Source organism: Gambusia affinis, linkage group LG08, assembly GCF_019740435.1.
Source record: "Gambusia affinis linkage group LG08, SWU_Gaff_1.0, whole genome shotgun sequence".
Taxonomy (NCBI): Eukaryota; Metazoa; Chordata; class Actinopteri; order Cyprinodontiformes; family Poeciliidae; genus Gambusia; species Gambusia affinis.
The window spans coordinates 19,254,345-19,281,841 of NC_057875.1; the positions used below are offsets into that span (position 1 = coordinate 19,254,345).

Here is a 27,497-nt window from a genome sequence, read left to right on the forward strand (position 1 = left end):
TTGTAGTGTCGCAGTGTAGTTACAGTGTTTTGGCACATTGTGGGAGTGTTCTGCAGCATTGTGAAAATGCTGTAACTGTGTTTCTGACATGTTGCGATGTTGATGCCGAGTTGCCTACTTTTATGTCTCTTGTTGGAGCAGATTTGAATTAGTTTGGATCAATAAACACAGAAATCAGGTATTTGTACACGTGCTGTGTGTTTAATGAGCTGTTCTCAGACAGATATGTTTAGGTACAGGCACAGGCTCACATTCAGGTACAGAACCTCTACAAGTACAGTAATGGCTTTAAGCAGATCTCCATTTACAGGTTAAGGTAGAAGAAGATGAACAGGTAACATACAGGTACTGCTGTTCATCTGCATAAACACGTTCAATGAGGAGCTGAGTCTGCTGCTGTCTGAACAAATGATTAGCAGCTGGAGGGTGCACTGGTGATCGAAGCTGATCAAAATGTTCAGTCTCCTGAGGCTGTTTCCACCCACAGCTTCATTGTGACACAGAAACACAAAGTACAACCACAGACACACTCCAGTTTACGTTACATAAATTATCATAAATCTGCAGAATAAAATATGAACACTGATAGAAAAATAAATGACTGTGTTTCTCTGTTAGCTCAACAGTAAATCCGCAGGCAGTACAATCACAGCGTCTCTGTGGGAAAGGAACAACACCTCTAATTAGCGATTCCTCTGATGCTTATTGATAACAAACGCCGTCACTTGTGGCTTGCTCACCTCTCTGCCAGGTGGGATTCACATTCTTAGGATGGGGAGACCGAGGCTTTCCTGTTCACTGCGCAGCTTCCGGGCTCTGAGGACATCCCGAATGCACTGATGCAAGTACAAGTACTGACCCTGGTCAGAGAGGAGGTTTGTGTTAGAAACAGTTTGAATGACCAAAGCAGAGCTGTGGGGAATTTAAGCTTTACTCAGAATTGAATTGGTAAATTCAGTACATTAGTGGAGTAATGGATAAGATCTGCATGAGTTCACCCAGATTTAACCATCTCTAAGCTACTTCATTGCATCTGCAGACAGGTCTGAGAGAGACGTGGTCTTATCGAACCCTTTTTTGGGAAACAATTTTCATGCAGATTTGCTGAAAATTAATATTTTCTAAGACCCATGTCTACCTACTCAAAAGGTAAACTAAACTAAGAACGTCCTTAGTTCCTAGGTAGTATATGGGAGAATTTAGTAGTAGGACTGCTAACCGCTCTGTAACAAACTTTTTTTTCTGAATTTTATCATCTTTATTTCCTTTTCCATTTAATTATGGTGAAATGCCTAACTTTGTACTAAAATCAATCACTTTTTATCAGTACAGCTGCACCATAATGGGCGTTCTTAATCCCAGGATGCACCGGACCCACCTCAGTCTGCACCATGTGTGACCGGTGGAGGCGCAGATCAAAGACAACACCGTATATGTCTGCCGTGTCCTTTGTGTCCAGCTGCTGCAGCACCCGATCCAGGACGATGAAGGTTCCAGTTCGCCCCACTCCGGCACTAAAACACACACAGCAGACTTAGTTAAAAGTTGTGAAAAAGTAAGAATAAGTTATGGTCATTACACCAAGATGTAACACCTTGAGCACACCAACAAATTGGGTGGAGATATGAGATGTTTGCAGCTTAAAGAGTTAAAACTTTAAAATGAAAACATACTAAAGTTCATCCACATTCTGACTCTCAAATAAAATTTATTCTACTTCAAGTTATATCAGTGCTGCAAAGATTTTTTCAGAATTTTGCACGCAGATCAAACTCATCATTTAAAAAGCTTCAAATTGAATTTATTTTCTTTATATCAGATGGTGGATTTTTTGGAGAAGCTGCCCATTAATTTCAAAGCATTCTTTTTACCTGCAATGTACCACAGTGGGACCAGAACCAGGAGTCCTGTTGACGTAGTCACGGACGGTTCGAACAAACTGTATGAGCGACTGCGTGCTCTCTGGGACTCCATGATCGGGCCACACTGTGTAGTGAAACTGCCGAACAAGGCGGACGAAACTCAGCTGCTGCTCCTGAACACACAAAAACATCACATCATCGTCTGACCTCACTCAGTGACAGAGAATGAGAATGTTGTTCCTGCTGGGGGAACATACACTGCAGATTCTGAACTCTCGGATTGTCCACTCTGGAAGAACCGACTCTGACAGCATCTGAACTATGAGATCTCCGTAGTACAGAGGATCCTGATCAAATGGCCAGTAGTGATCACACTTCACCTGGATGGGGAATCAGAGAGAAAACGTCAAATATTTTAAGCACAGGCGGCCAAAGGAGAGTCTCAGAAACTCCTTCAGACACAACGGCACTGGGTTATCTCATACTCACCCTGCCTTTCTCCACACACTGAGTGACCATGACCACATTATGGACGTTCTGCTCCCACACCATCTTCCAGAAGTCATCCTTTGTTCCTGGAAGGGGTCCCTGCGTGGCAATGTACTCCCGGCGGAAATTGTTACCCTAAAAACACAGAGAAAACCAAACACTCAGTTCTGTTGAAATAGGAAGGTGGAGCAAAAGCAGCTTTGAAACGAGATGAGAAAAAATAATTCCTGGTGTCTGCTTAAATACAGCATCAAAACAGGCTGAATGTATTTGACCAAAGTAAAGTTTATGTTTAGACTGCAGGGAACCAGGAACACTCATTCTAAAATTGAGCCCAAACCAGTTCAGTCTTAGGTCAAATTCTTATACAACAGTGGAAATCAAGCCAACAGCCAGTACAAATACTTTCAAAACCAGTGAACAATCAATAAAAAACTAGCTCAGAACATGAATTACAGTGTTAAACCAATCCAAATCCAAGTCTAAATCAAAGCTCAAGACTTAACACCATAACCAGTCAAGAACAAGTCCAAATCCCATCAAAACCAATATGCACAAGTACAAAACTAGTTGAAACAAAACCACATGATAACAGCTGGTCCAAACCCAAATTAAGCTCAAAAGTAACATTTAAAACTCAGTAAATAACCGCAAGTGGAAATTCAAGTTAATCAAAATACAGCCATAAAGACAGAGCATAAGTCTGAGTCTAAAACCCATTTATAACCAACCAAAGGGGTTCTGCACAAAATTTAAATGTTGGGGAGGTACTGGTGTCTCACTGGGATGTAGCTGGCATTGATGTAGTCTGAACAGGGATCATCATCCACGTAAGACAGCTTGACCCTCGTTGAGTCATCTGTTGAAAGAGAGAGAACAGAGACGGTGAGCTGGAGACACAAATGGGTCAGTTGAGCTGAAAGAAAAATCATTCACAGGGCAAGATGTTGTTGTATCGGTTCTTCCCACGGTTCTCAGGCAGCAAAGCAGAGTCCAGTGGCTGATTACGGCCGACATCTTTCAGGTCCTGTTGAGGAAAATGAAAGAACCATGACATATTTACAGCAACAAAAATTTAGAGCTCTTCTTCAGTTGCTTGCAAAGCTTTTACTCAGACAGATGAGTGAAAAAACCAGGAGTCTGAACTTGATGGGTTCAACAAGTTGTCTCCTGGATATGTTTTCAACTAATCTAAAAAGCTCTGTAGATCAACGAGGCTTTCTGACTCCGGATCCATTCACGCTGAGGTAACTTAGATGGCCACTCATAATCATGATAAGAAAATACCTTTTCCTAACAAACTGAAAAAACATCTGTGCAGATGCTTCTTTCAGACATAAGAAACCTCTGTGACATGAAACCCGTACTGCTCTGGAGCAAAGCAGGTTTCAGTACCAAAAAGAGAAATAGGAAGAAAAGAACCTGAGGCAACCTGCAGAGCCACTGATTCAGAATCATACTTTAAACTTAAACTGGTTTCTAAAGCTGAAACCGCTCCTTGACTAGCTCAACAGAAGATGAAGTACCTCGTACTCCTCAGACAAGAGGTAGCTGGAGTCGGCCAGCAGTTTGTTGTAGTGAGATTCAAAGTTCAGGATCTTGATGGGACTGAAAACAACAAACAAAACTTGTAACTGCAAGGAGGAATCACCAAACATTTAAAAACAAAAAATACTAATTAAAGTCATCAGGATATCTCACCTGGAGATTCTCCTGCTGCTGGGGAACAAGACGAAGAGGCATTAGAGTTTAACAGGTCTTTGATAAATATCGCTAAAAACTGATTTAATCTTTTAGAAGAAAACTGATTGATCGGTTCGTTTCTGCTTTCATTAGATTATTGTCTAAACTAAACTTTAGGTTGTGCAAAGGTTTTCACCAAAAATCAATCAATCTATCAATATACTTATGCATCAATCCATTTATGGTATTTCTTTGTTACTCTTCTCCATAGCATCATTAATAAATCTACTGACAGCGAATGGATTTAAATGTTTAAAATTTGTCCGGGTTTAGCTGTGATACCATCTAGTGGCTGTAGATGGAACTCCATTCTGTTTTGGTCAGAGCAATGTTCATCATCCAAGCAATAACAGCGCTTGTTTATTCATTGGTTCCTACCCTCTGACTCCCATCTGGACTCCTGCTGCTGACCTCTCTCTCCTTATACATCTCCTGACATCAGGTCTCTCCTCCACCCTGATGGAAACAGCGACAACAACGCCTTTTATTTCAGTTGACATTAGCGGGTGCTAAACATGTGCCATGCACCTGTTACGCCTGTGTTGTATTTCTATTACCAGGTGTTGTGTGCTGTACTGTGGTGTGTTGTGTGTTGTACCAGTCAGGTGTTGTGCGTTTTGCCATCTGGTGTCTTGAACCTGTCATGTGTTGTTTGTTGTACTGTTAGGTGTCATATAGGTGTCAGGTGTACCTTCCACAGGGATACGTCTATAGATACTCACAATTTGTGAGCCTTGTGCCTGCAAATGAGGAGAGCAGTGATAGCGACTATCATGAGGATGAGGAAAAGTCCGGCACTGATGCCTTCAATGACACCGCTCATAGGTTCTGCAGGAGAAAAAGAAAATAAATCCATGCAGTATCTCAGTATTTTGACATCATCTCTAGGACAAACTGTTTGTTTCCTGACCTGTCTCCGTGATGATGGGCAGAGATAAGAAGGTGTCAGTGAAGAGAGGAGAAGCTAATCTAGAATTTGTAGTTTCTTCATCAAACAGCTGAGTGAAGGCTCGGATGCTGATCCTGAGAGGAGCAAAAAGAAAAGACACAAGGGTCAACAGTGAACAACAATCGATTCTTACTAATTCTCAGTGAGCACAAGACCTTTTTCGGTCCTTACTTTATGAATTGCTGATTAATGGGATTGGCCAAGACACCAGACAGAGAAACATGGAAACAGATTATTTAAAGTCTGACCTGTTTGTTTGTGTTTAGTACCTGTATGAAGTCTTTGACTTCAGAGGTCCATCACAGAAGTAGATAAGGTCTCTGCTAGACTCTGCATGACTGGGGTCTTTGTGGTCACATGGACCACCTAGAGAGTCCATCCCAGTCCCAAGGCTGACGTTATAGATCTGAGTGCTGCTGTCTAAGTCATCTGAGCAAAGGCTGGGAAAGTAGTTGGTCTGGTAGGACTTAACTGAGCTGTTGTATCTGTAGTCCAGGTAGGAGGGCAGAGGGTGGTTGTGGTCTGGCTGCAAGTCATTGAGACCTACAAAGATGGGTCAGAGGTTGCATGTTAACAAGACTCATGAGTAGGGAAGGCCCTTAAAAGTTAAATTACACATTAAATAATCAGTGTTCAACTAGAACTACGGGGTAGAGTGTCAAACTATAACTCACCAAAAAGTCGCATGAGATGAAGTCAAAATAAATCTGTTTCATTGTCAGAACCTAATCCACTGACCTGACCAGTTTCTGGTCATAATTAAAGATGCTCACCTTCAGATTCAATCACAACCACAGTAAAGAACCTCACTGCTCCATTGACGTCACTGAACCAGCTACAATTAAACTGGAATGATATCGAGGACTTTGTGACCAAAGTGGACTTGTCACTGACCCGGGTAGTCAGTGGGGGCAGAGGAGGGCCTATAGAAACCATAACAGAAAATCTGGTTAGCTCATCCACCCTCTCTCTAGCAGACGTGCTAAGCTTAATTCTGTCTTACGGTCGATCATGGTGACCACACGGTCCTCTGCCTCCTCGCTGGTCGTCCCGTCAGAAATGACCTTCACAGAGATAGTGTAACGTTTGTGGGGCTCAAGCTGGGTGATGATTAAGCTGGTGGACTCTCGACTTGTACGCCGTGAGTAGACCAGGGTGTGAGTGTCCTGGTGAAGACATTCAATGGTGTAGGAATCATAGTCAGCTTGTGGAGGTCCCCAAGAGCAGGAGATAGAGGTAGAGCTCTGTGGTCGACAGTGGAGGCTATGGACTCGCTCTGGTTCTGCAGAAAGAAAAGCCTCAGATCAGGTGATGCTGAGTTGCTTGAAAACAGGCTGAGCTCTAGTTTTTTATATCAGACTGAAGATTAGGCATTGATCACTTTGAAATCGGTTATTCTTCCATTGCTAATTCTTCTCACCTGGAAATCTCTTTGATTAAAATACAGACACATTTCTGATGTACCAATATCCAAATTATTGAAAAAAGTGCAATGCTGCCACCTACTGGTTCGAATGCTCTTTTGGATGGGAGTGCTGTAGGTGGCACCAGGCTGCATTGCCCCGCTGACAGTTCGAAGGCTGAAGGTGTAAAGTCGTCCTGGGAACATCCCTTTTAGGATGCGACTGCCTGATGTTCGGCTGTGGTATGGGTTGATAACAGACAGCTGGTCCTTGGGAGTCCACTGCAGGTCGAAGTCATCATAGTCAGAACCTACTGGACCACTCCAGGTGACCTCCAGGGAGGTGTTGGTGACTCCCCCAAACAAGAACGAGGACGGAGGTTTTGGAGCTGTAAGTTAGATGAAATGATTGAGGACAAATATTTTAGAGTTCTTTCTTGTCTTTGATCTTGAGCAAGTACCTTTGAAAGAAATGATAGAGAAAGACCGAAAGGTAGAAAGGAAGAGAAACAAACAAACAGAGGCAGCACACTGGCCAATGTTCCCTATACATATAAACCTGGTTGCTCCTATTTCCATCAGCCATCTTCGCCCTCTAAACAGTAGGAGATCTAGACATTTGGTGCCATTTAATTTTGGCATAGTTCTTCTTTGCTCCATGTTTGAATAAAATTTAGGCTATTTTGGTTAGATTTTGTTTTACATCCTATAACATTGTCAAAACTAATGTTTCCGCCACAACAGGCCCCAACCTTGTCACAAGCTGGGTCCAGAAGGAAAGCAAAAAGGGGAGACACATCAATTTAAGCTGCCAATTAGATAGATTTAAAAAAAAAAAAATCAAATTAACTGAAGTTTAGCCAAAAATAGGTGTTAATGTTAAATGTTTGTAAGATGTAAAATTAGACAAGCCAAAAGTTAACCAAAGCAAAACTAAACCAAAGCTGCTGTGCTATAGAAAGAATCAGACAGGGCATCTAGAGTTAAAAATCTGTCTGGATTTATGTTTTCCCAGCTGTCAGTGTTTCCTCCTCCTTGCTCTTCTGTCATCTCTCTCTCTCTCTCTCTCCCTCAGTCTGCCTTTGGCTCTCTGCTCTCAGCTACAGCGTGTTAGTAATTAGTCCCAGTCCATTGTTCCAGCAATCTAACTCCCAATATTTAATTGCTTCTCCTTCATTCACTCCTCACTGGATTCTCCCATACCTTCTTGGAACCTGGTCCCTGTTTTTTTCCTGCCAATGTCCTCATTGTTGTGTAAGTTTTCATTTAATCATTTTCTCAGTTAAAATTTCTCCCTCTACTTTGCCTGTTTTGCATTTGGGAAACACTGGACCCTGATGTTAGATGTGCTACTTAGCCTGAGAAGGAAGGGCAAATAAAGACAGAACCTCTCACAATAAAACGATCCAAAATCTTTATAAACTACTTTTCTCATGTTCTTGAAATTTTACTGACTGAAAACATCTGTTTCTAACGTGATAGTTTGTCTTACCAGTACGACCCACAGTGCTGGCTAGGTTGTGAAGCTCTCCACTGAGACTCAACACATCGACTCGGTACTGCCGACCTGGAACAAGGCCTGAATATATGAACTCTGTGACCTCAGAACCCAGCTGATGCTCAGCCTGCTGGGATCCATCAGGGCTGTAGAGTGAGAGCAGGTATCCGGTCACATCACCATCTCTGCGATTCCAGTTGATTAAAAGAGTGTCAGACTGGTTTCCACTCTGAGCCCTGAGAAATGCTACAGGCGCTGGTACTGAAAAGGACAATGTTCACTGGGTTAGCCTTCTGGTCCAATCACCTCCCAGCTTCACCTTCCACTCTGAGAATTGGAGTCAAATCTCACCTGTCCTTCCCCACATGGAGGTCTGGTTGGTTTGGTATCCACTGTGGACCACAATCTCTAGTCTGTACAGAGCTCCAGGTCTGAGACCCTGGAAGGAGCACTGCTTAATACTGGGTTGGACCCGCCGACTCTCCTGCAGAGACTCATCACTTTTATACAAAAAGACTTCATAATGCTGAAAGTCTCCTTCTGGTGGGGACCACTGGAAAGACAGGCTGGCAGTGTTGCTGGTTTTGATGGACAGATCAGTAACAGATGCTGGGTCTGATGGAGAAGAAAACAGACGAAGATTTGAACTTAATGACCAGGTACATTTTCTATTTTATTCTTGAACAGATACCAATGCTCTATTTATGCAAGTAGAAGCAAAAGTCTTACGTGTTCGAGCTTCAGCACTAACTCCCTGGCTCTGGAGTCCCCCACTGATGGTCCGGACCAGGATTCGATACTTCTTCCCTGGCGTAAGGCCATCAAACCGGTACCGGGTGAATCTGACGGGCTGTGAGCCATTGGCGACGACGCTGCCTCTTTCATCCAGAACCTGCAGGATGTATCCATCAGACACACCAAGAGCTTCTTGCCAGCTCACTTGCAGGCTACAGGTGCTCAGGACAGGCTCCACCTTTAGACCTGTGACTGCTAACGGGACTGCAAAACAGAAAGGATGGTGTAACTGCAGATTTTTCATCTAAAAATTCTGGACTTCACAAAGAACAAGAAAGGGCAAACTAGGAAGTAAGTAATGGAACAAGTAAACAATGGACCCAAGGATGTTTGGATGGTGCTAGAAAAAAAAGGACATGATTAAGAAAGAAACTAAAGAAAGCAGAACATAAAAAGTAGAGACAAGACACAAAGCAGATGGACAAGTAGAAATGAATTAAGGGCACATGGTAAAGAGAGATAAAGGAAGGACAGAAAGAAAAAAGGGGAAGGCACAAACTTCGGACAATGGGATGGAGAAAACTGTCACAGCTCACTGAGGGCCAACTGATGTGTGCTGCAAACCTCTTTCTTGCTCTCACCTGTACGTCCTGTGGATGTGTTGTTGTTCAGCAGCTCTCCGCTTGAAGACTGAACCATAACACCGTACAGTTGACCTGGCTGCAGCCAGTCAAATGTCACCTCATTTTGGTGCTTGAGGACAGCTTGGACAGCCAGTTTTCGACTCTCTCTGTACAGAAAGACTGAGTATCCATCCACATCACCCGGTCCAGGTGTCCAGCTCACCTTCAGATGACTGCTGTCACCGTTAACATGGATGTTCTTCACCTTACTAGGAACTAACAGAACCAAAGCACTCACATTAAAATCAATGCAGGGTATTTTATGGCTGCATTAGAATATTTTTTATGACTGTGTCTAAATTTTACCTGTTCGACCCTCTATGAACTGGGCCCTCTGATTTGGACCGCTGAAGGTTGAAACCAGGATCTTGTAGAGTCGCCCAGGTGTGAGTGATGACAAGACACACTCCCCCACCCCACTGCCCAGAGTGAGAGGTGGGAACACTTTCATGTCACTGAACAGCAGCTGCACTTCATAGTGATCCACATCACCTGGAGCTGCCAACCACGTCACCCGAAGGTCCTCAGTCCCCCGTCCCGCAAGATTGAGAGATCGGACCGCTGCTGGGACTGAAGCAGGGACAGCACAAGAGCTGTGGTTAGAGCCCGTAAAACCTTTCATCATATATTTAGAAATAATATATTCATAATCTTGATTCATAAGATTATGAATGGCGGGGAGTTACTCACAGGTTCTTCCATGGGTGGACGCACTGGCTTCGTAAAAACCACTCCAGGTGTTCACTAGTACTGTGTAGAGCCGTCCTGGTATTAGCCCAGTGAACACACACTCGCTCTGTGTCTTCTGGACTGTCTTGTTTTGCAGGAAGGTGTTGTTGTGTTTGATGAACACCTGGTAGAAGTCAAGGTCTCCAGCAGCATGACGCCAATAAACTTTCAGGTAGTCATCCCGAGCCCCATGAGTTGCTGTGGGGTTCTGCACCTTTGAGGGCTCTAAGGGGTCAAAGAAACAAACGACAACTTGTTTAATGGATCTGGGAAGGAACTTTGTTTTTTTTTTAACATTTTGATCAAATCAGTAGCTGGAACAGTCAAAGACAGAGACATTCATAATCCAGAATAAAAGATTTTGTGAGGGAGAGAGATCAAGAACCAAAATAGAGCCCTGAGACAAGAGCTGAAACAATAACAAATTCAAGAGAAAAAGATTCATGACAAAAAAAAAAATAAATAAATTATTAAACCAAGGACAGTGAAATCCAAACCCCAGAGAAATGAAATTAAAACCAGGGCAGTGTTAGCCAGGACCCAAACAAACACAAGCAGAACGAGGACACAGACAAATAGAATGCAAAAGAAAGTATTAGAACCAGGACAGTAATAGCCAGAAGCCAGAGAAAAATAATTAAAACTAAAAAAGGGACAGACAGAACCCAAAGAAACACAATAAGAACCAGGACAGAGAAAGCTGGAACCCAGGCAAAGACAGGGTTTGCCTGGGTTCCAGGTAAAGGCATGTAAAGTGTGAACAAAAACACCAAGAGACAGACAAATTCTCATTGTTTCACTGATAACTAAAACCAAGCAAGAAACAAGCCAAAACAACAGGAAACCTTTGTGGAGACACTCCAGAATCCAGAGAGAATTGGAACCTGCATGGAGAAAAACACCCAGAACTCAGACTCAGAGAAGAACTGCTCACGTGTTCTCTCCTGGATGAAGGTGTGGTTTCTGTAGCGACCGCTGCAGCTGGTGATGGAGATGTTGTAGAGGCGTCCAGATACCAGCGAGTTGAAGATGCAACCAGGGTTGAACTTTGACACGGCCAGAGTGTGCAGTGTCCTGTCACGGTCACTCAGGGTGACCAAGTAACTGTCCACCTCACCTGCAGCCTGATTCCAGGACACAGTGAGGAAATCTGTGCGACCATTGTTACTGACCCGAACATCAGTGACCGCCGCTGGCACTGGGGGAAGAGAGGTTGAGTTAGAAATGCAGTTGGATGTTAAGACTGGACAGTAGTGACATCATGCATACCACTTCAGTGTGTATCGGTTAGATTTTCTGAAAGCAGGGAAGAGTTTAATCATCTTAAAGAGATCTAACTGTAGCAATAGGTTTCAAGATTTCAATCTCAGAAAAGAAAAGATGGGACCAAGGTTCCACTTTAATTCATCAGGAATGCTGAAGATTATGGATAATGAGATATGTGAAGACTCTCAGAAAGTTCAATGGCAAAACACCAAGGCTCTTCCTAACGGGAAGTCTCTGACCAACAGACCTGGACACTCTTTTGTGTTGCTGTCCCTGTCGACACTTCCTGAAAATTCCACACAAATTCCAGCTTTTCAATAATATCCGGCTTTCTGCTGAAAACAAATCCAAACAGAGGGAGAGTCTTTCTTTTTGTTCTGCTCTGCCGCCTAAGACCCATCCAAATAGCCTGAAATCTGTAAACATTGACTCTGAAACCAATATTTAATTGTTGGTCTCTATCCCTTCCTACAGTTGAGGCTGTATCACTATCCAAGAGTAACTGTGTCAGTAAAAGTTTCTTCTTTAAGTCATGTTTCCATTATTACTGATGATCCTACCCAAGACATGAAGGCCTCCAGCTGCCTTTTACAAACACATCTTATTGTGTTCAACAGTGCAAAGGGATTGTCCTGTCTTTGGTGTCTCCTACCCATTATTGCCAACTTAAAACAGATCTGAAGCCATTCCAGCAGCCTCTTCTTCCATAGCTCTTCTTCCTTAGTTATAGCTAAATTTATTCAAGTATCTATAAACCTGAGGAAAAATCCATGAGTGCCCCTTGAAAAGATGTCTACTTGAAAGCAATAAAATTTGTGCTGGATTTTTCTGTATTAACGCTGCCATCACAAATGTGGAAATGAGCTTTAGCAAGGGCACTAATTCAACCACATTTCATAATACCATCTGATACCCTCACAGAGCCTGGCTGTATTTGAGCAGGTAAACATACCTTTGTGAATGTAACTCTAAGGGCAATTTAGATCAATCAGCTGAACTAAAAGTCATATTTTTGGCCTGTGGGAGGAAACTAGAGGATGTGGAGAGTACCCACCAATGCATGGGAACAACATGTAAACTCTATGCAAAAATAACTGAGACTGGGATTCAAACCCACAACCTTCATGCTCCCATGCAACCACTCAACTGTGGCCGGTCTTCCACATCAGGGGGTGAATAATCCTACACTATTCTCTTGAAAAGGACAACTGATAGAAATGTCATGCCAGTGATTGGTGAGCTTACCAGTGCGTCCTTCGGCCACAGTCTGTCTGGAAGTGTATCCGGCTCTGATGGTGGTGACCACCACCTTGTACTGTGCTCCTGGTCTCAGGTTCTGGAAGCTTATGCTGCTGATGTTACCGGCGACACTCTTGTTCTTGATGACACTGCTGTCACGGACCAGCAGAACTTGGTATGAGTCTTGGTCTCCAGAAGCTAGTTCCCACTGAGCCTGCAGGATGTCGGTGCTGTCCAGGTTAAGAACTTGCAGCCTGCTGACAGGAGCTGGTGCTGTGAGAACAGATGGTGGCAGATTATGAAATAATAAACCAAGTAACCTGTCAAGCAGCACTCTTTACAACAAAAAAGGCCTCAGACGTACTGGTCCATGCAGTCAGGGAGTCAGAGTTGCTCAGGTTACCGCTGCTAGTTTTCACGGTAACAGTGTAGCGGCGTCCTGAGGTGAGGCCTTTGAAGGTGCACTCTCTGGACCCACCACTGAGGATCCTCTGGGTGTCAGGAGTGGCGAGGTCCTCATCTGTGAGAAGCACCGTGAAGCTGTCCCAACGTCCAACAGGCTGTCTCCACTGCACACTAAGAGACGTCTCATCAGCATGACGGAGGACAAGTTGCTGTACAGGACGAGGTGCTGGGGTAATGGGAGATTTAACTTTTTAGTATCAGAATACTGAAAGTTCAGTAATTAAATCCTAGATGAAGTTTCTGCTGGTGGATACAGTCTTTCTCACACCAAACTGGAAGACCTACAGTGTGTGAAGCAGTATTGTCAATAAGAGTTCCTAAACTTTAAACTCTAAACTGTGCACTTTGAGGCTAGAATCTAAATAAGAAATCCAGTTGCCTTCAACCCAGCTTATACAATCACTGAATGTTTTTTTGTTATTATTATTTTTTCTTCTTCTTCTCATTCAGACCAAGACACAAACAGGCCTGTGTATTGCTACAGAATTTTGGGACATCTGAACTGAAGGACAGAAGACAAACAACACCCAAGGTGCGTTTATGTGGGGCACTATGTAGAACATCATGTGTTTTCATGTCTTTGAAATACATGGATCACATTTGATGGATATGTATAATGGGATCTTTAGGGAGGAATGTACAGTGTTCTACTTCACTACCATAAACAAGTACATTAGTTTTCTGTGAAATTATAGTTTTATTTTATTATTTTAGAAAGAATGCTTTGGGTTCCAATCCTGGCTTGGGATCTTTCTGCACAAAGTTTGCATATTTTCCCTGTGCATGTGTGGATACCCTTTAGCTTCTCACGCCTAATACCACAGTTCAAAAACTCTACTAGTAGCTAAGTTGGTCTATCTTGGCAATGCGTGAATAGTGTTTTGTACCATCCTTAAATTCAGACTGTGGTTTTCTCTTTCTGCCAAAATCTGACCTGAATCTGTTTCTGTCTGTTGAAGTCCTATCCTCCAATCAGTTGAGTAGTTTAAGCTCTGCTTTGTTGTGCACTGTTGCAACACAAACCAAACTGGGCTGAAATGTTCCGAGTGTATCAGTCCATTCACATGACTTGTTTTATAAAATCAAATTGAAGATAGTTATAACAGTGGCTAACCTAGTCTGCTGCTGCAGTGGGCTGTCTTACTCAAACCGCCGCTGTGCACTGTGAACTCAGCAGAGTAGAGCCGTCCTGGAACTAAACCGAGGCTCTGGACGGACACCAGAAGCTCTCTGCTCTTCTTACTGACGGTCCTATTAAATAGAACAGCAAGGCCATCTGTCAACAGAACGCTGTAGTTCTCCCAGTCACCTCTGGGGGGAGACCAGCTGAGTTGCAGCTTGCTACTGTCGATGGACATGGAGAGGGTGGACACCTGGTCAGGAACTGAAACATAAGGACACAGAGCAGTCATTTTAAAAGGGCCTTGTGGTACATAGACAACAGCTGGAGGCTTAATGTTATTTTTAATAGCAAAATAACTTAAAAAGCTACAAAATCACCAACATCTCTTGTGTACCCATATTATAATATTTTTAATTTATATTTACACATCTCCTCAAAAAGGTCAGCCTTACTTCAGATAAACCCTAAAGATGACCAGTAACATGGGATGAGTTGAACCAAACATGAATTGAACTGTATTCATCTCTAATACAGTGAAAATCGATGAATATCTCACAGAACTGCTGCAGTGATGGGCATGTTTTCCTGTGTAGCTCACTGGTGCTACTTTGTTTGTAAATCAGATATGGAGTACACGATCACCTTTTCAGGGTCTTCTCCAGTATGTCGGTGCTGATATAACAAACCACATGCAATGTGACTAACTAAACGGTCCTGGACCCACCTGTCCTTCCTTCAGTCCTGCTCTCCGAAATCAGGCCTCCAGCTGATGAGTTCACAGACAGTTGGTAGCGGCGTCCAGGGGTTAGACCCTCAAACAACAGTTGGGTGACATTGGGGGCTAGGATTCGTTGCTCAGGGGTCAAACCTGAAGCCCACAGGGTCACTGTAAAAAAGTCCACACCCCCTTTAGGTGGGGTCCAGGAGGCCCGAAGACTCTCTGAGCTTCCATCGTTGTTGATAATCAGATCTGCCACAGCTGCTGGGACTGAGGAAAAAGAGATAACAAGTTTTGTTTTTTTTATCTTCACCCTCTGGTGCTGTTTTTCCTGACACCTCATCTGCTTCACCTGCTGGAAAACATCAGCTGGAAAAATTTTGCAACCTCCTCTATATGAGAATGTTTTTATCTGAGCAAAAGTCTTTCAGCTGTGTTTCAAGGTTGTCATTATTAGGCCTTGTATGGACAAATACCAGATTCTTTCAGCAACAAACTGCTCATTAGGTCAAACATCACTTCAGATGGTCAATCTGGTGTTGTGACCCGATCAGACTTTGATCTTTGCTTTGTCTTGTGGAAACGAAACTTCAGGCTTGAAAAGAGCCAGAAAAAGTTTACATTATTAAGAGAAGCAAAAGGAGATAAACAAACCAGTTAACCATAAACTCCTTAAACTCACAACCTGATGTCATTTAAACTTCACATATTCTTTCAGAATCAGACCCCACTTCAGGAAAACAAGGTAAGGATATCTAATTATCTATCAGATCACCATATACTAGTAGTGAGTGGTTCTACTCACTACTAGTAGTACTCACTACTACATATTCTGTAGTAGTGAGTACTACAGGTTCTGTAGTGAGTACAGAACCTGTACTCACTATGTAGCATAGTGAGTACAGGTTTTGCTTCCTCCTTGGTCAAGTCTCAGACTGGTCAGCAGATGTAAAGTTTAAAAAAATGTCTTTCTGTGAGACAGCACAAAACTGCTCTTCACCACACAGGATAACCATTCAGATGCTTCATCAACATCATTTCAGCATTTGCACCTACCAGTGTAGGCCTGGATGAAGGTGGAGCTCTGCAGGCCTGCAGCATTTGTAACAACGGTGACTCTGTACGGTGTCCCTGGCTGCAGCCCATCCAACGTGGTGTAGGTCGTAGTGTTCTTCAAAGTGATGTTCCTCAGGAGAAACCCATCCTGGTCCATCACTAGGACCTTAAAGTTCTCCATTCGTCCCGGGCCAGGCTGCCAGAGCACACCAAGGCTGTCTAAAGATGAGGATGCTACTTGAAGGCTGTCCACAGCTGAAGGGGCTGCAGGAATACCAAGACAGGCAGTAGTGAAGATGGTAAACTAATAACATCTTCCAGTATCTAGATCTGGAAGTTGTGCTGATGGACAACACAACTTCAAAACTACACCAGTTTATTAAATTTTCTAGCAGATTTGTAAAAAGGTCTGCAGTTTTTGTTTTTTTAATTCTGTAAATTTCTGTTACTATGCCAAGATCTTCCACCCTGTATCTCACCTGTAACTGCAATGGTGTGCACTGGTGCAGCAGTCTTGTTTCCAGAGATAGCCAACACACTGATATTGTACAAAGTTCCTGGGACAAGTGAGGTGAAACCAAACTGGGGAGCTGCAGAACCCATGACTATGGTGCTACGAACCATACCGGAGTGGACATCTTCCAGAGTTACATTATACCAGTCCACATGTCCTGCAGAAAGGGACCAGAGGACTTGCAGCCCAGAGGATCCTTCATGAACTGAAGCCATGCTTTCAGGGTCCAACTGGACCTCAAGCTGAGCTGGACCAACTGGGACTGTGGGAGGAAATAGGAGAAGATCTTTTGAGATGTTGACAGAAAGAACACTTTGGGAGAATAACTGATCAGGTTATGGAAAGTTTGAGATAGGCTGTAAAAAGGTTATGGTAGGCTCAGGGTTCAGTTTATTGACAGGTTTGGATAGGATGGAAACCAGTTAAATGCTGGTTGGACTGAAGTAAGTCAGTGTTTTACCTTCTAATCTAATACAACAGAATGTAGCATTGAGTTAAGACAAACACAGGCGCCCTGCAGGCGAGGCAGGAAGTGAGCCAGTAGCAATGCCTTGACTGAAAAACAATCCACTGCTGAGACCCAGTAACACTGAAACACTGGCTGAGACATTGACAGAAAATGTTAAACTGATGTTGAAATGACAATACTTCATAGTTTTAGTCCTTTTTCAACTAGTTTTAAATCAAAAGTAATATACCCTGAATTTGATTTAAATGTGTTCATGTTCTATCATTAACCAGAAATTCAAACTGATGTGAAGGTTTTAACCTTAATGGAGATCAACCTGGAGAAACATTAAAAGGAACAGGATCATAAATGGAGAAAACTATTCCAAATAAGTTCTTACCTGTGCGCACTGAGCCAAGGCTTCTCTCCTCATCCTTCCCAGAGATCACCCTTAGTTCATACAAAGTTCCTGGTTGTAGCTCTGTCATGTTGCAGGTAAACATATATCCATTGTTTCCATCCTGATCACAGCGGACCGCGGTTGGCCCAGAGCCTGCATCCATGAAGGCTGTGAAGTCAGGTGATGGACAGGCAGCAGTCAACCAAACCACTGCTGAGTCCCAGGTGGTCCTGACCTCTGTTAGCTCCACAGAGCAGCTTGGTCCAGCGACGGTCTGGACCTGCAACAGGAGGTCACTTCATGAGTTGTAACCTCAAAACTGTCTTACCTCAATTGGTTCAACTTCAGAGGTCATGGCGCGGTTCTATCAAGTTTAGAACTCTAGAAAGGCAAGGGGGTTGCCAAAATAATTTAATAGCCTATGGCAAAGACCAAATGCTAAAATCTGGGATTAACTTATTCCAGAGGTTTCTGATCAACAGTCATGGAAGATCAAATCGCTCCAATTTTCCTCACCTTTCCAATCCTCCACAACAGTCCAAGGATCAAACATCCTGGGAGCATTGCTTGTCCGCCCCGTTAACAGAAGGTAAACATGATGCATTTCAACCCAGGCTAACACACAGACGAGGTCACGTGACACAGGTACCATCCAGTGCAGGTAAATCATGTCCAGAGTGGCAGTTGACCAATGTGATGTCGGCTGCAGCTAAGCTTCATTCTTCGTCTCATCCATTCCAGGTCTCCACTCAGTTCACTCTGACTCGGACTCTTTGACTCCAATTAGAGGCTTGACCCACCCTGCCTTCCTTCCTGCCCGCCCCGGACATTTTCTCCACCAACCTTCAACATCAAGCCAGGCTCCATTAGGGCCAACAACATTAGCCATTGTTGAGTTTTCCAGTCAGGAAGAGGCCACAAATATGCTGATCACACAAAACGCAAAGTTCAGTTTGAAGTTTTGTGAAGTTGAGTAGACTGATTAATGAGCATTTAAACTCTGCTCCATCTCTTTAATCCTCTCAGGGTTATGGAAGAGTTGTAATCTACCTGGGACCCAGGTAGAAATGAGAAATTTGGGTACAAAAACATCCTTCATCTCATCAACCCCTCATTGCAAACGCTTAAATGATACTTAAATCGCAATCTTGATCTTCACCTGGAGGATAAACTACTCTGTTCCAGCAGGTCAGAGCAGATTTTACGAAATGAGAACTCCTAAGTTCTACAGTGTTTGCATACATCTGTTTTAAGGAGTACAATACAAGCTCTAGCGGACTTTGACCACACTCTTCATAAAACAGTGTTGATGGGTATATGCATCTACAATGATTAAGTAATGAAACTTAACCACTAAGTGTCAGAGGAACCTCTAATGTCCTTCTGGCAAAATTAGACAATTATTATGCTTTTTTTTTTTCAATCTGACTATTTCTCTCATTATTGTAGATGAATGATGGCACATTTTTGTACAGCCTTCCTAAGGACCTTCCACAGCATTTTAATTAGGTTAAATTATAAACTTTGAATGAGCCATTGCAAGAACTTTGTTTCTTTTTTAGCTTGTATATTTGCCCTTATGTCAGTCATTATTCTTTTGATGACCCAGCAGGAACTGAGCTGCATGCATGAAGCCAAGCTGTAGGGCGCTTGAGTTTATACTTGACTTCCATTACTTTGGCATACAGAGTATTTAATGGACTGAAAGTTGCTCAGGTCTTGTGGCTGCAAAACAAGCCCAAATAACTACTCATCCACCACCATACTTGGCATTGGGTATGAAAAATAGCATCCATCCATCCATTTTCTTACACCCTTCTTCCCTAATGGGGTCGGGAGGGTTGCTGGTGCCTATCTCCAGCTGCGTTCCGGGCGAGAGGCGGGGTTCACCCTGGACAGGTCGCCAGTCTGTCGCAGGGCTGAAAAATAGCATTTTTCATAAAATAGCACTTTTCCTCTATTACTTTTTATTATTCAGGCATTTGCCCCACTGAATCAAAGCCAAGAAAGTATTATCATTTAAAGAGAAAACTATTCTTAAAAGTGAAGAAGTTAGAATGTTTTACTTTTGTTTTTGTGTTAGTCATGTGAATTTGCAACTTTCGCATGCCCCCATTCCTCCTGTATGATTTTCTGTTAAGGGAGGGCATGCAGTGAGGCTACCTGGAAAGACACCAGGTAAAGTCCAGAAGAGAACGTCACGGCTACCCCATGGCAATCCCAGGTATTACCATCAAAGTATAAATAAAAGTACAGGGTTTCCCCCAGGAAACCTGCTAAGCTCTGTGGTCTGGGCAACATCATTTCTGCAACTATGAAACTGGCTTAACTCATCTTTACTGTCACTGTTACTAGTATATAAAAACACCTATTTAAAATAAACAAAAAACGCTTAACCTGGTGGGGTGGCAAGTAAAGCCTGGTGGCCAGCCAGGCGTATAATACACTGGGGGAAACCCTGAAGTAGGAGCAAAAGGAGAATTATTTTAACAGATTGTATACTCACATGTGTGGTGGCCAGCAGTGGCGCTGTAGTTGACTGTGTGGTTTGCGTGGTGATACTAGGGAGGTTCGTTGGTACAGTCATTATAGGTGTAGAGGGGGTGGACGCTACACGCCTTGTCGCTGTGGGTGTGGTCACAGGTGCAGAACTGGTTGCCGCTCTGGTTGTAGTTCTGATTGCAACTGTAGTTACATGTTTAGCGGCAGATGTAGTTTTATGCGTTTCATGTTCAGAAGCTGCTGGTGTGAATTCAGGTGTGGAGATTCCAGGTGTGTACTGAGGTGTAGGCGTTGCTGATGTCACTGCAGGCTTCACTTCATGCGTGAAAGCACCAGGTGGGGTTTCAGGTTCAGAATATTCAGGTGTTGTTCCAGGTGCGGAAGCTGCATTTGTGGTTGCAGATGTTTTAGGATTTGTTCTTGAAGTGACCCCAGGTGAGGTCATGGGTCCAATCTCAGGTGTTATTGCAGACGTATATGCAGATCCTGAAACAGCAGATGTAGCTTCAGGTGCAGTTTGAGGTGTGCCACCAGGTGTGTTGTCAGCTACTTCACTCACTGTCCTAGCTGTGTCTGGATGTTGAGAAAAGCCTTCAACTGAAGGTGAAGCTTCGGGAACTGTGACAAGGTTGTAATGGTTATCTGATGGGTTTGTCTCTGTCATGGATGCAGATGTAAGGAGTGATTCTCCAGGTGTGTAAGCTGTAGTTGTTGTAGCTAAGGTGGAGCCTTTTGTATAATTAATATGATAAGCTGTTGATATGGTGTTTGGGTCAATGTCAGCAGATGAGCTGTCAGAAAATGTAGATGCAGCAGATGGTGAAAACTCAAAGGGGACTGTGAGGTCCTTCAGTCCATCTGTGCTCTCCCCTGGGAATTCTGTAGAAGAACCAAGCCTTGCTGTTCTGCTTCCATTGGACCCAATTTGGTTTCCATTAAGGGTGGACAATGTATTCAACACTGATGCTGTTTCAGTCTTAGGCTGTGGCTTCATGTGTCCTTTAGAACTATTTGACACTTCTGATTGGCCAGTGGTGATCACATCTAGACCAGATGAGACAATGTGAACATCTGATTGATCGGAGGTGAACACATTTGCACTTGTTGACATTGTTGGAATTTCTGATTGGTCAGTGGTGGACACACCTGGACCAGATGACACGGTGAGGACATTCAACTGATTGGGGGTGGACACACCTGGACCAGATGACACGGTGTGGAGATTCAACTGATTGGGGGTGGACACACCTGGACCAGATGACACGGTGAGGACATTCAACTGATTGGGGGTGGACACACCTGGACCAGATGACACGGTGTGGACATTCAACTGATTGGTGGTGGAAACACCTGGACCAGATGACACGGTGTGGACATTCAACTGATTGGTGGTGGAAACACCTGGACCAGATGACACAGTGTGGACATTCAACTGATTGGTGGTGGAAACACCTGGACCAGATGACACGGTGTGGACATTCAACTGATTGGGGGTGGACACACCTGGACCAGATGACACGGTGAGGACATTCAACTGATTGGGGGTGGACACACCTGGACCAGATGACACGGTGTGGACATTCAACTGATTGGGGGTGGACACACCTGGACCAGATGACACGGTGTGGACATTCAACTGATTGGGGGTGGACACACCTGGACCAGATGACACGGTGTGGACATTCAACTGATTGGGGGTGGACACACCTGGACCAGATGACACGGTGTGGACATTCAACTGATTGGGGGTGGACACACCTGGACCAGATGACACGGTGGACATTCAACTGATTGGGGTGGACACACCTGGACCAGATGACACGGTGTGGACATTCAACTGATTGGGGGTGGACACACCTGGACCAGATGACACGGTGTGGACATTCAACTGATTGGGGGTGGACACACCTGGACCAGATGACACGGTGTGGACATTCAACTGATTGGGGGTGGACACACCTGGACCAGATGACACGGTGTGGACATTCAACTGATTGGGGGTGGACACACCTGTGGTAGATAAGGCATTGTGAGCCTCTAATTGGTCAGTGGTGGACACACTTGGACCAGATGGAACAGTATGACCATTTAACTGGTCTGAGGTTGACACATCAACACTGGATAAAACAGTTTGGTCTGTGTTTGGATAAAAAAGCTCTGAGACAGAGGATGTATCATCTGGAAGTAAATCCGAAGGTTTGGTGGTGTCTCTATGGGCTGAAGCTCCATGAGCTGATGAACTGTGGATGTCGGAGATGTTAATGCGTTGGGTGGTTCCCAGGGCTCTGTTGGTGTTTGGCAATGGGTCATTTGTGTTGGTTCTGACTGGACTGCTGGATAACTCCTCTGGTACATGCATAAATGAAGAAAAACTGGGAAAGGAAGTCGTGCCTGTAAACAAAAACATGAGAAATGAGGATCATCAAACAATTAAATCTGTATATGCCGAAATGGTTAATCCCTGATGTGACTTGGCAACAAATCAATTTAATTTTCAGAATTTTGATTAAAAGGAAAGTGACGACACACCCTGATCTCAGACGACGAGGGAGAATGTTGATGGCCTGACTGTAAATAAGTCTGCATCGAGTTCCAATAGTTTTTCAGCCTCACTTACTATGAGACAAATTATTAGCTCCAGGCACCAGTAGCTTCAGACTGTGACTGATCCAGCTACAGATGCCAATGTTTTCATCCGTGGTGGCTTAGGTTACTACCTGATGTTTGTTTTAACTTTGATCTAAGTGTCTTTAGGAGTCAGCTATCTGCATGTTCTCCATCACTGATCAGGCACTGTAGCTTAAGCCTTCCTTAATTTTCATGCAGAGTTTACAGACACTCAAGTTTCTAAGGACCTTTGTATTATGCTGCATAATCATTAACATTTCTGGTCTGGTCCCAATCCTGCTCCATTCCTGTTGAGGTCCAAATAATCTCCAAATAATAACTCCTGGAAGGAATGATGCTTGGTTCAGATGCTGGAGATTAGACTTTAGCCAGAAAATAAATCAAGCTGCAGGTGTCAAAGTGACGGGGGATCATCTGTTGCTCAGCTGCACCATAAACTGATTTCTGGTAATTTTTGTGTGCCGTTGCACTCCTAATTCTCAGCCATTCAGGACCCGACAATCCTAAATCTGAAAATTGTTCTGGTTTTTGGATTTTGTCTTTAGAGCCCCTTTGCCTGTATTGTTTGTAAATCTGATCACTTAGAATCACAGATTTGTGTTTAACCAGGGTTAATTCAATTATCCTTGTTTAAATTTTTGCAAAGCCCTCTTCTACTTGCCCTCATTTTTGGAAGAAAGATGCTGAACATGCTGATTTCCTAATTGATACCAAGCAGTCCATCGGGTTGAAAATCGAACCTAGGACAGCCATATTGGTAGTATGGTACTCGACCAACATTCTGGTCAGGCTGAAAGCCGTGTCTCAGAGTGTGTGTGAATCATAAACTGTTGGAACTGAACCTGGTCTTTTCCTGCAGGTACGTTTATGGACTGATATGGGGGAAGGAAGGGGGATCTGAGTTTCCCAAACAAGGAGAACACCTGCAGGATTAAAAATAACTCTTGACTTTTAAAAAAACAACAACAAAAAAACACTGGACTGACAACTTACTTTCACTCAAAACTATTTGAAACTATGTTTCCTTGTTATTTCTTTGTAGTTTACACTTTCTTCAACATTTTATTATTGATAATAGTCAATAAGCTCAGAGCAACACCTGAAGGAGACAGAAAAGGAAAAAATTACCAACTCTTAAAAGTACCAACATGAAATAATTTAAACTCCAGAGGAAGAGAGCATTCAGTCTGTAGTCCTGGTTTATCTGTTTGTTTTATGAAACACATTGAATGAAAAAGTATTTCCTTCTTCCTGATTTCTTCTCTTTTTGCCTTATTTGTCACACTAAAATGCTTTAGATCACATAAGGATATTTTAATACTAACCAAAGAAACCAAAGAAAACAACAACAAGCAAGTCAGTTAGAATGAAAATGTAAAGAAATAAAAAAGTAAGAATAACCTGCTACACCCCCTTAAAAATAACACAGATCAAGGCATTTTAAAGATAAAAAAGCAAACATAATTCACATTTGATATAAGGCTTCTTTTTCATGTTCCATGCAAAACATTATCAAACTCTTTAAAGCGCCACTGTACTGATGTACTCCTCACATTTCTGTCTTCAGCACAACCACGTTAGCCAAGCAACACGGAAGTTTAGAGATTTACTGGCATCGTTTTTAGAGAAAATTTTGTTCTGCCTCCTGAAAATGTATTTTGTATTGTTTATTTGCTTCATGCACTCATCCCCAACAACACACAATGATTCACTAACACTTATCTCTTTAATACAATACCAAAAACAAAACAAACAAACAAACAAAATAACAAAAAACCCCACCAAAAACAACAACCCTGTGGTTGCAGGTAAATATGTATTTCCTCTAAATGGGAAAGCAATTTTCATGCAGACACCTACAGAACAGGCTGTGAGCTCTACTTTGGTAAAGCATATTTTTGATTTATTTTGAGAATCCATATTTTTGACTTAATATCTAGCATTAATTGTAGTGAATCTAATGAACCAAATTAAAACTTAGCCGTTGTATTTCTTTGACATTTTTCACTTTCTCACATGCAGCCTTCAATACAATACTGATAAATTAAAACATATTACCGTATTTATTAAAGTTTTTCTTTCCAACAGCTTTTGTTGTTTTTCCTGTTTGATTGTGTATGATAATTATCATATTATTCTTTGTGTGGAAAAAAACTATTGCCTTTATTTATGACGACCTAGTTTTAACTTTAAAAATGTACTTTAACCAAGATGTGTAGACTTCTAAGAGCTGCTGTAGGATCTCAGGAACAGGAATGTAAAAATCAAGTAGAATACTAACTTTAGTATACAGAGGTGTATTTACTGAGCACCCAAACCAGAGAGACTTATTCATTTATAAGATTTTTTTTTTGGCTCTAGTGGCCTTTAATTGACAGGAAAGTGGGTAATGAGAGAAGGGGAAGATGTGCAGCAAAGGTCACCAGGCCGGGAATTGAACTTGCAACAGCCAGGTGGAGAACTAAGGCCTCCATATGTGGGTTGTACTCAACACCTGTGCCACCACAGCACACCCTAAATAAGAGACTCAGGATGGTGAATCAACCATTTACGCCTTTAGGATTCTAGACACGGTGAACTAGGTGTGTTCATTAGAAAAAAAACAGCCAAATTAAAAACATGATCATTGCATTTATCTTTCTATGAAGATCATAAAACCTGAATGAAGATCTAGACGATCAGCAAACATTATTGCATTTTTTAATAAAATAATAATAAACGTAACTGATTAAAACAGCCGCAGAAATGTTTGACTAAGGGACAGAAACCATTTGTGTTTAAAACTCATCAATATGGCAGGAATAATTGTCAGTTTGCTTTCAGGTCAAAGCAGAGAACCAACCTGACGGCTCTCTGGTTCAGTGTGCTGCTGTTTTGTTGGATTCTTGGTTAACGTTTAAAAATCTCTTCAGGCTTGTGGGGGACTGGTTACTATTTCATTCTTTCATTTAAATCAGTGCAAAATCTGTCGGTTACACGCTGTATATAACTATTAGGTTTATATCCTTCCCTGACACAATTAACAAAGAAAAAGTAAAAATATTTGGGTCTTTGGCCCAGAATGTCCTTATTGGGGACCTTGATCTTGCCCCTCAACTCCGGTCTGAATCATGACATGAATCTCCTATCGCTTGTGCTTTATTCAGCAAAAGAATAAACAGTTTCCCCTGTTTTTTTACCATAAAAAAAGATTTGAACAAGGCAACACTGCAACGACATGCTGGTTCTGATTCTCGCAGTAGTAGTTTTTATTTAACCTCCCACCAGAACTCGTGAGGATTTTAATAAAGCTTTTTCAGGGTTTTTCAGGAGTCTGAAGTCCTTCATAACAAGAAAAAAAATATGGATAAACAGGTATGTGAAGGATCCCATACTGGATGAGAACCAGCAACAGAAACATCTCGCTTTACTTACAGACACAGCTGGATCCCAGAAGCAGAAGCAGAACCAGGGCCTTCATGTTCCTCTGCTGCTCCTCCGTGTGTCCTGCGGCCGCTGATGAGTGGGGACAGCAGAGCTGGGAGGAAGTGCGTCTTTGTGGGAGGAAAAAGTCAGCCAGCAGCACTTCCTCCCATTCATCTGAGGTTCAGGCTCTTCAGAGCAGCTGGAAACACCAGAAAGGAGGAAATTCCTCAGGATGTTCGGTTGTTCTAATAAACCTGAGCAGGAAAACTCAGGAGGAGACCCGAGAGGTCCAGCCACGGCCCGGTTCTGTTGCACACTGTGGAAGTGGACTGATTTGGTTGCAGAATAAAAACCAATTTCCATTCGGGTTCGGCTCCCAGATCCAATGTTTTGAGACAATTATGGCAATTTCATGAAGAACAAAAAATAAAAAACACAATGAAACTGAACTAAATTTATCAGTGGTTGAATACATAAACAGAGATTAGAGCTAGCAGATAGTAACTCCTCCATTATGATCAGAACCAGGTAGCATCAGCAGAACCTGGATGAGATGACAGTCACACAGTGATAGAGGGCAAGACGTGTTTCTTTTTAAACCAGCATTGATACAGAAGGTTTAATGTGTTAACAGGAACATAAAGAAACTGAGGTGAAAAATATGACAATAAAAACAAGATGTGTAATACGCAGCAAAATCTAAGCATCATTTAAATGACAAAGCGTTTATTAAAAACAAATGAATGCATAAAGAAATAATTGTTAACTTTCGTGGATAAGCTGCAGTGAACTAATAACTTTGGTCCTGATTCAAAGGAATCAACACATGTCAACATCTCAGGTTTCAGGTAGCTGCAGCTACAGACAATGTATGGATGATATAGATAATTTAAATTAATCTCCTTGTCGTCATCTGAATCATAACCTTCTAACTGGAGTCTGGCTCTTCAGTTATTGTCTATAGAAAGACTTTGTGTTTGTTTTGTCACATACTTACAGCTAAGGGAGCTGTCTGAGGAAACCAAGTCGCTCCTGAACTTGGAAAAGTGCTGAACAGCAGCGAGTTCAGCTCCACATCCTCTCCTCCCTCCTGCTCTTATCTTTGGGCCGGCACTCGTCCAGGCGGACAGTAAATCACACCTCCTCCTCCCTCTCACATCCTGCCCCGTTTGGGAGGAACATCTCGTCCTCCACCCTGAACATCCTGCTTTCAGGATCTGGAAGCTGTGTAGCAGCTTAGGGTTGTAATGGGAGGACTGCTTGGTCTGGTTAGGACCATGGAAGCAGGAATTAAAACATCAGGTTCTTTGACTGAAACCTGCCTAAAAGAGGATCTCTTCCACAACTTTCTGGCATCGGAACTTGACAATGTTTTTTTTTTTCTCCCTGTTGTTCTGATTGGGTTTTCTATTTATGTTTTACAAATAGTGTAAAACATAAAAAAATAAATCCTTTATCATTTATCAAATTGATTCATAGCAGTGCCTCCAGAGTTATAAAAATGTTCATGAGTCAAAGTGAGTGGATGCATTAATCAGCATCACGTAAAACCTCCTTCCTGTTTAAAGGTCTGATTTCCTGATGGAAATAAAAGATTTTCTCAGGTAAAACATAAGCTTAATAAATATCAGATGCATAGTTTC

At 42.7% G+C, this 27,497-nt stretch overlaps 2 protein-coding genes across 5 annotated transcripts; both read right to left on the bottom strand.

The window, feature by feature from the left end:
* Positions 1-181: 181 nt before the first annotated feature.
* On the bottom strand, positions 182-21,593 carry LOC122835152 (receptor-type tyrosine-protein phosphatase beta-like). Of its 4 annotated transcripts, none has more exons than XM_044123957.1 (33): positions 21,070-21,593; positions 19,826-20,967; positions 17,320-17,599; positions 16,437-16,733; positions 15,958-16,221; positions 14,908-15,171; positions 14,175-14,444; positions 12,960-13,226; positions 12,602-12,868; positions 11,025-11,288; positions 10,052-10,315; positions 9,668-9,931; positions 9,320-9,577; positions 8,673-8,942; positions 8,295-8,558; positions 7,938-8,204; positions 6,550-6,834; positions 6,047-6,325; positions 5,817-5,966; positions 5,313-5,586; positions 5,005-5,117; positions 4,817-4,922; positions 4,473-4,550; positions 4,053-4,070; positions 3,878-3,959; positions 3,288-3,378; positions 3,134-3,210; positions 2,352-2,486; positions 2,120-2,242; positions 1,872-2,035; positions 1,379-1,514; positions 741-860; positions 182-657 (listed from the first exon to the last, which is right to left on the bottom strand). In XM_044123957.1, exons 2-32 carry the CDS (start codon positions 20,930-20,932, stop codon positions 759-761), a joined length of 7,080 nt encoding a protein of 2,359 aa, XP_043979892.1. In that variant the 5' UTR covers positions 20,933-20,967; positions 21,070-21,593; the 3' UTR covers positions 182-657; positions 741-758. The 4 variants fall into 4 exon arrangements, with proteins under 4 accessions (XP_043979892.1, XP_043979891.1, XP_043979889.1 ...); XM_044123956.1 differs by having other exon boundaries at positions 21,019-21,593; XM_044123954.1 differs by having other exon boundaries at positions 4,053-4,067; positions 19,826-21,593.
* On the bottom strand, positions 20,952-26,989 carry LOC122835576 (beta/gamma crystallin domain-containing protein 2-like). Its single transcript, XM_044124736.1, has 6 exons — positions 26,852-26,989; positions 25,864-26,053; positions 21,832-22,212; positions 21,610-21,780; positions 21,051-21,528; positions 20,952-20,967 (listed from the first exon to the last, which is right to left on the bottom strand). The coding sequence occupies exons 2-6, from the start codon at positions 25,907-25,909 to the stop codon at positions 20,952-20,954; spliced, it is 1,092 nt and encodes a 363-aa protein (XP_043980671.1). The 5' UTR covers positions 25,910-26,053; positions 26,852-26,989.
* Positions 26,990-27,497: the final 508 nt, after the last annotated feature.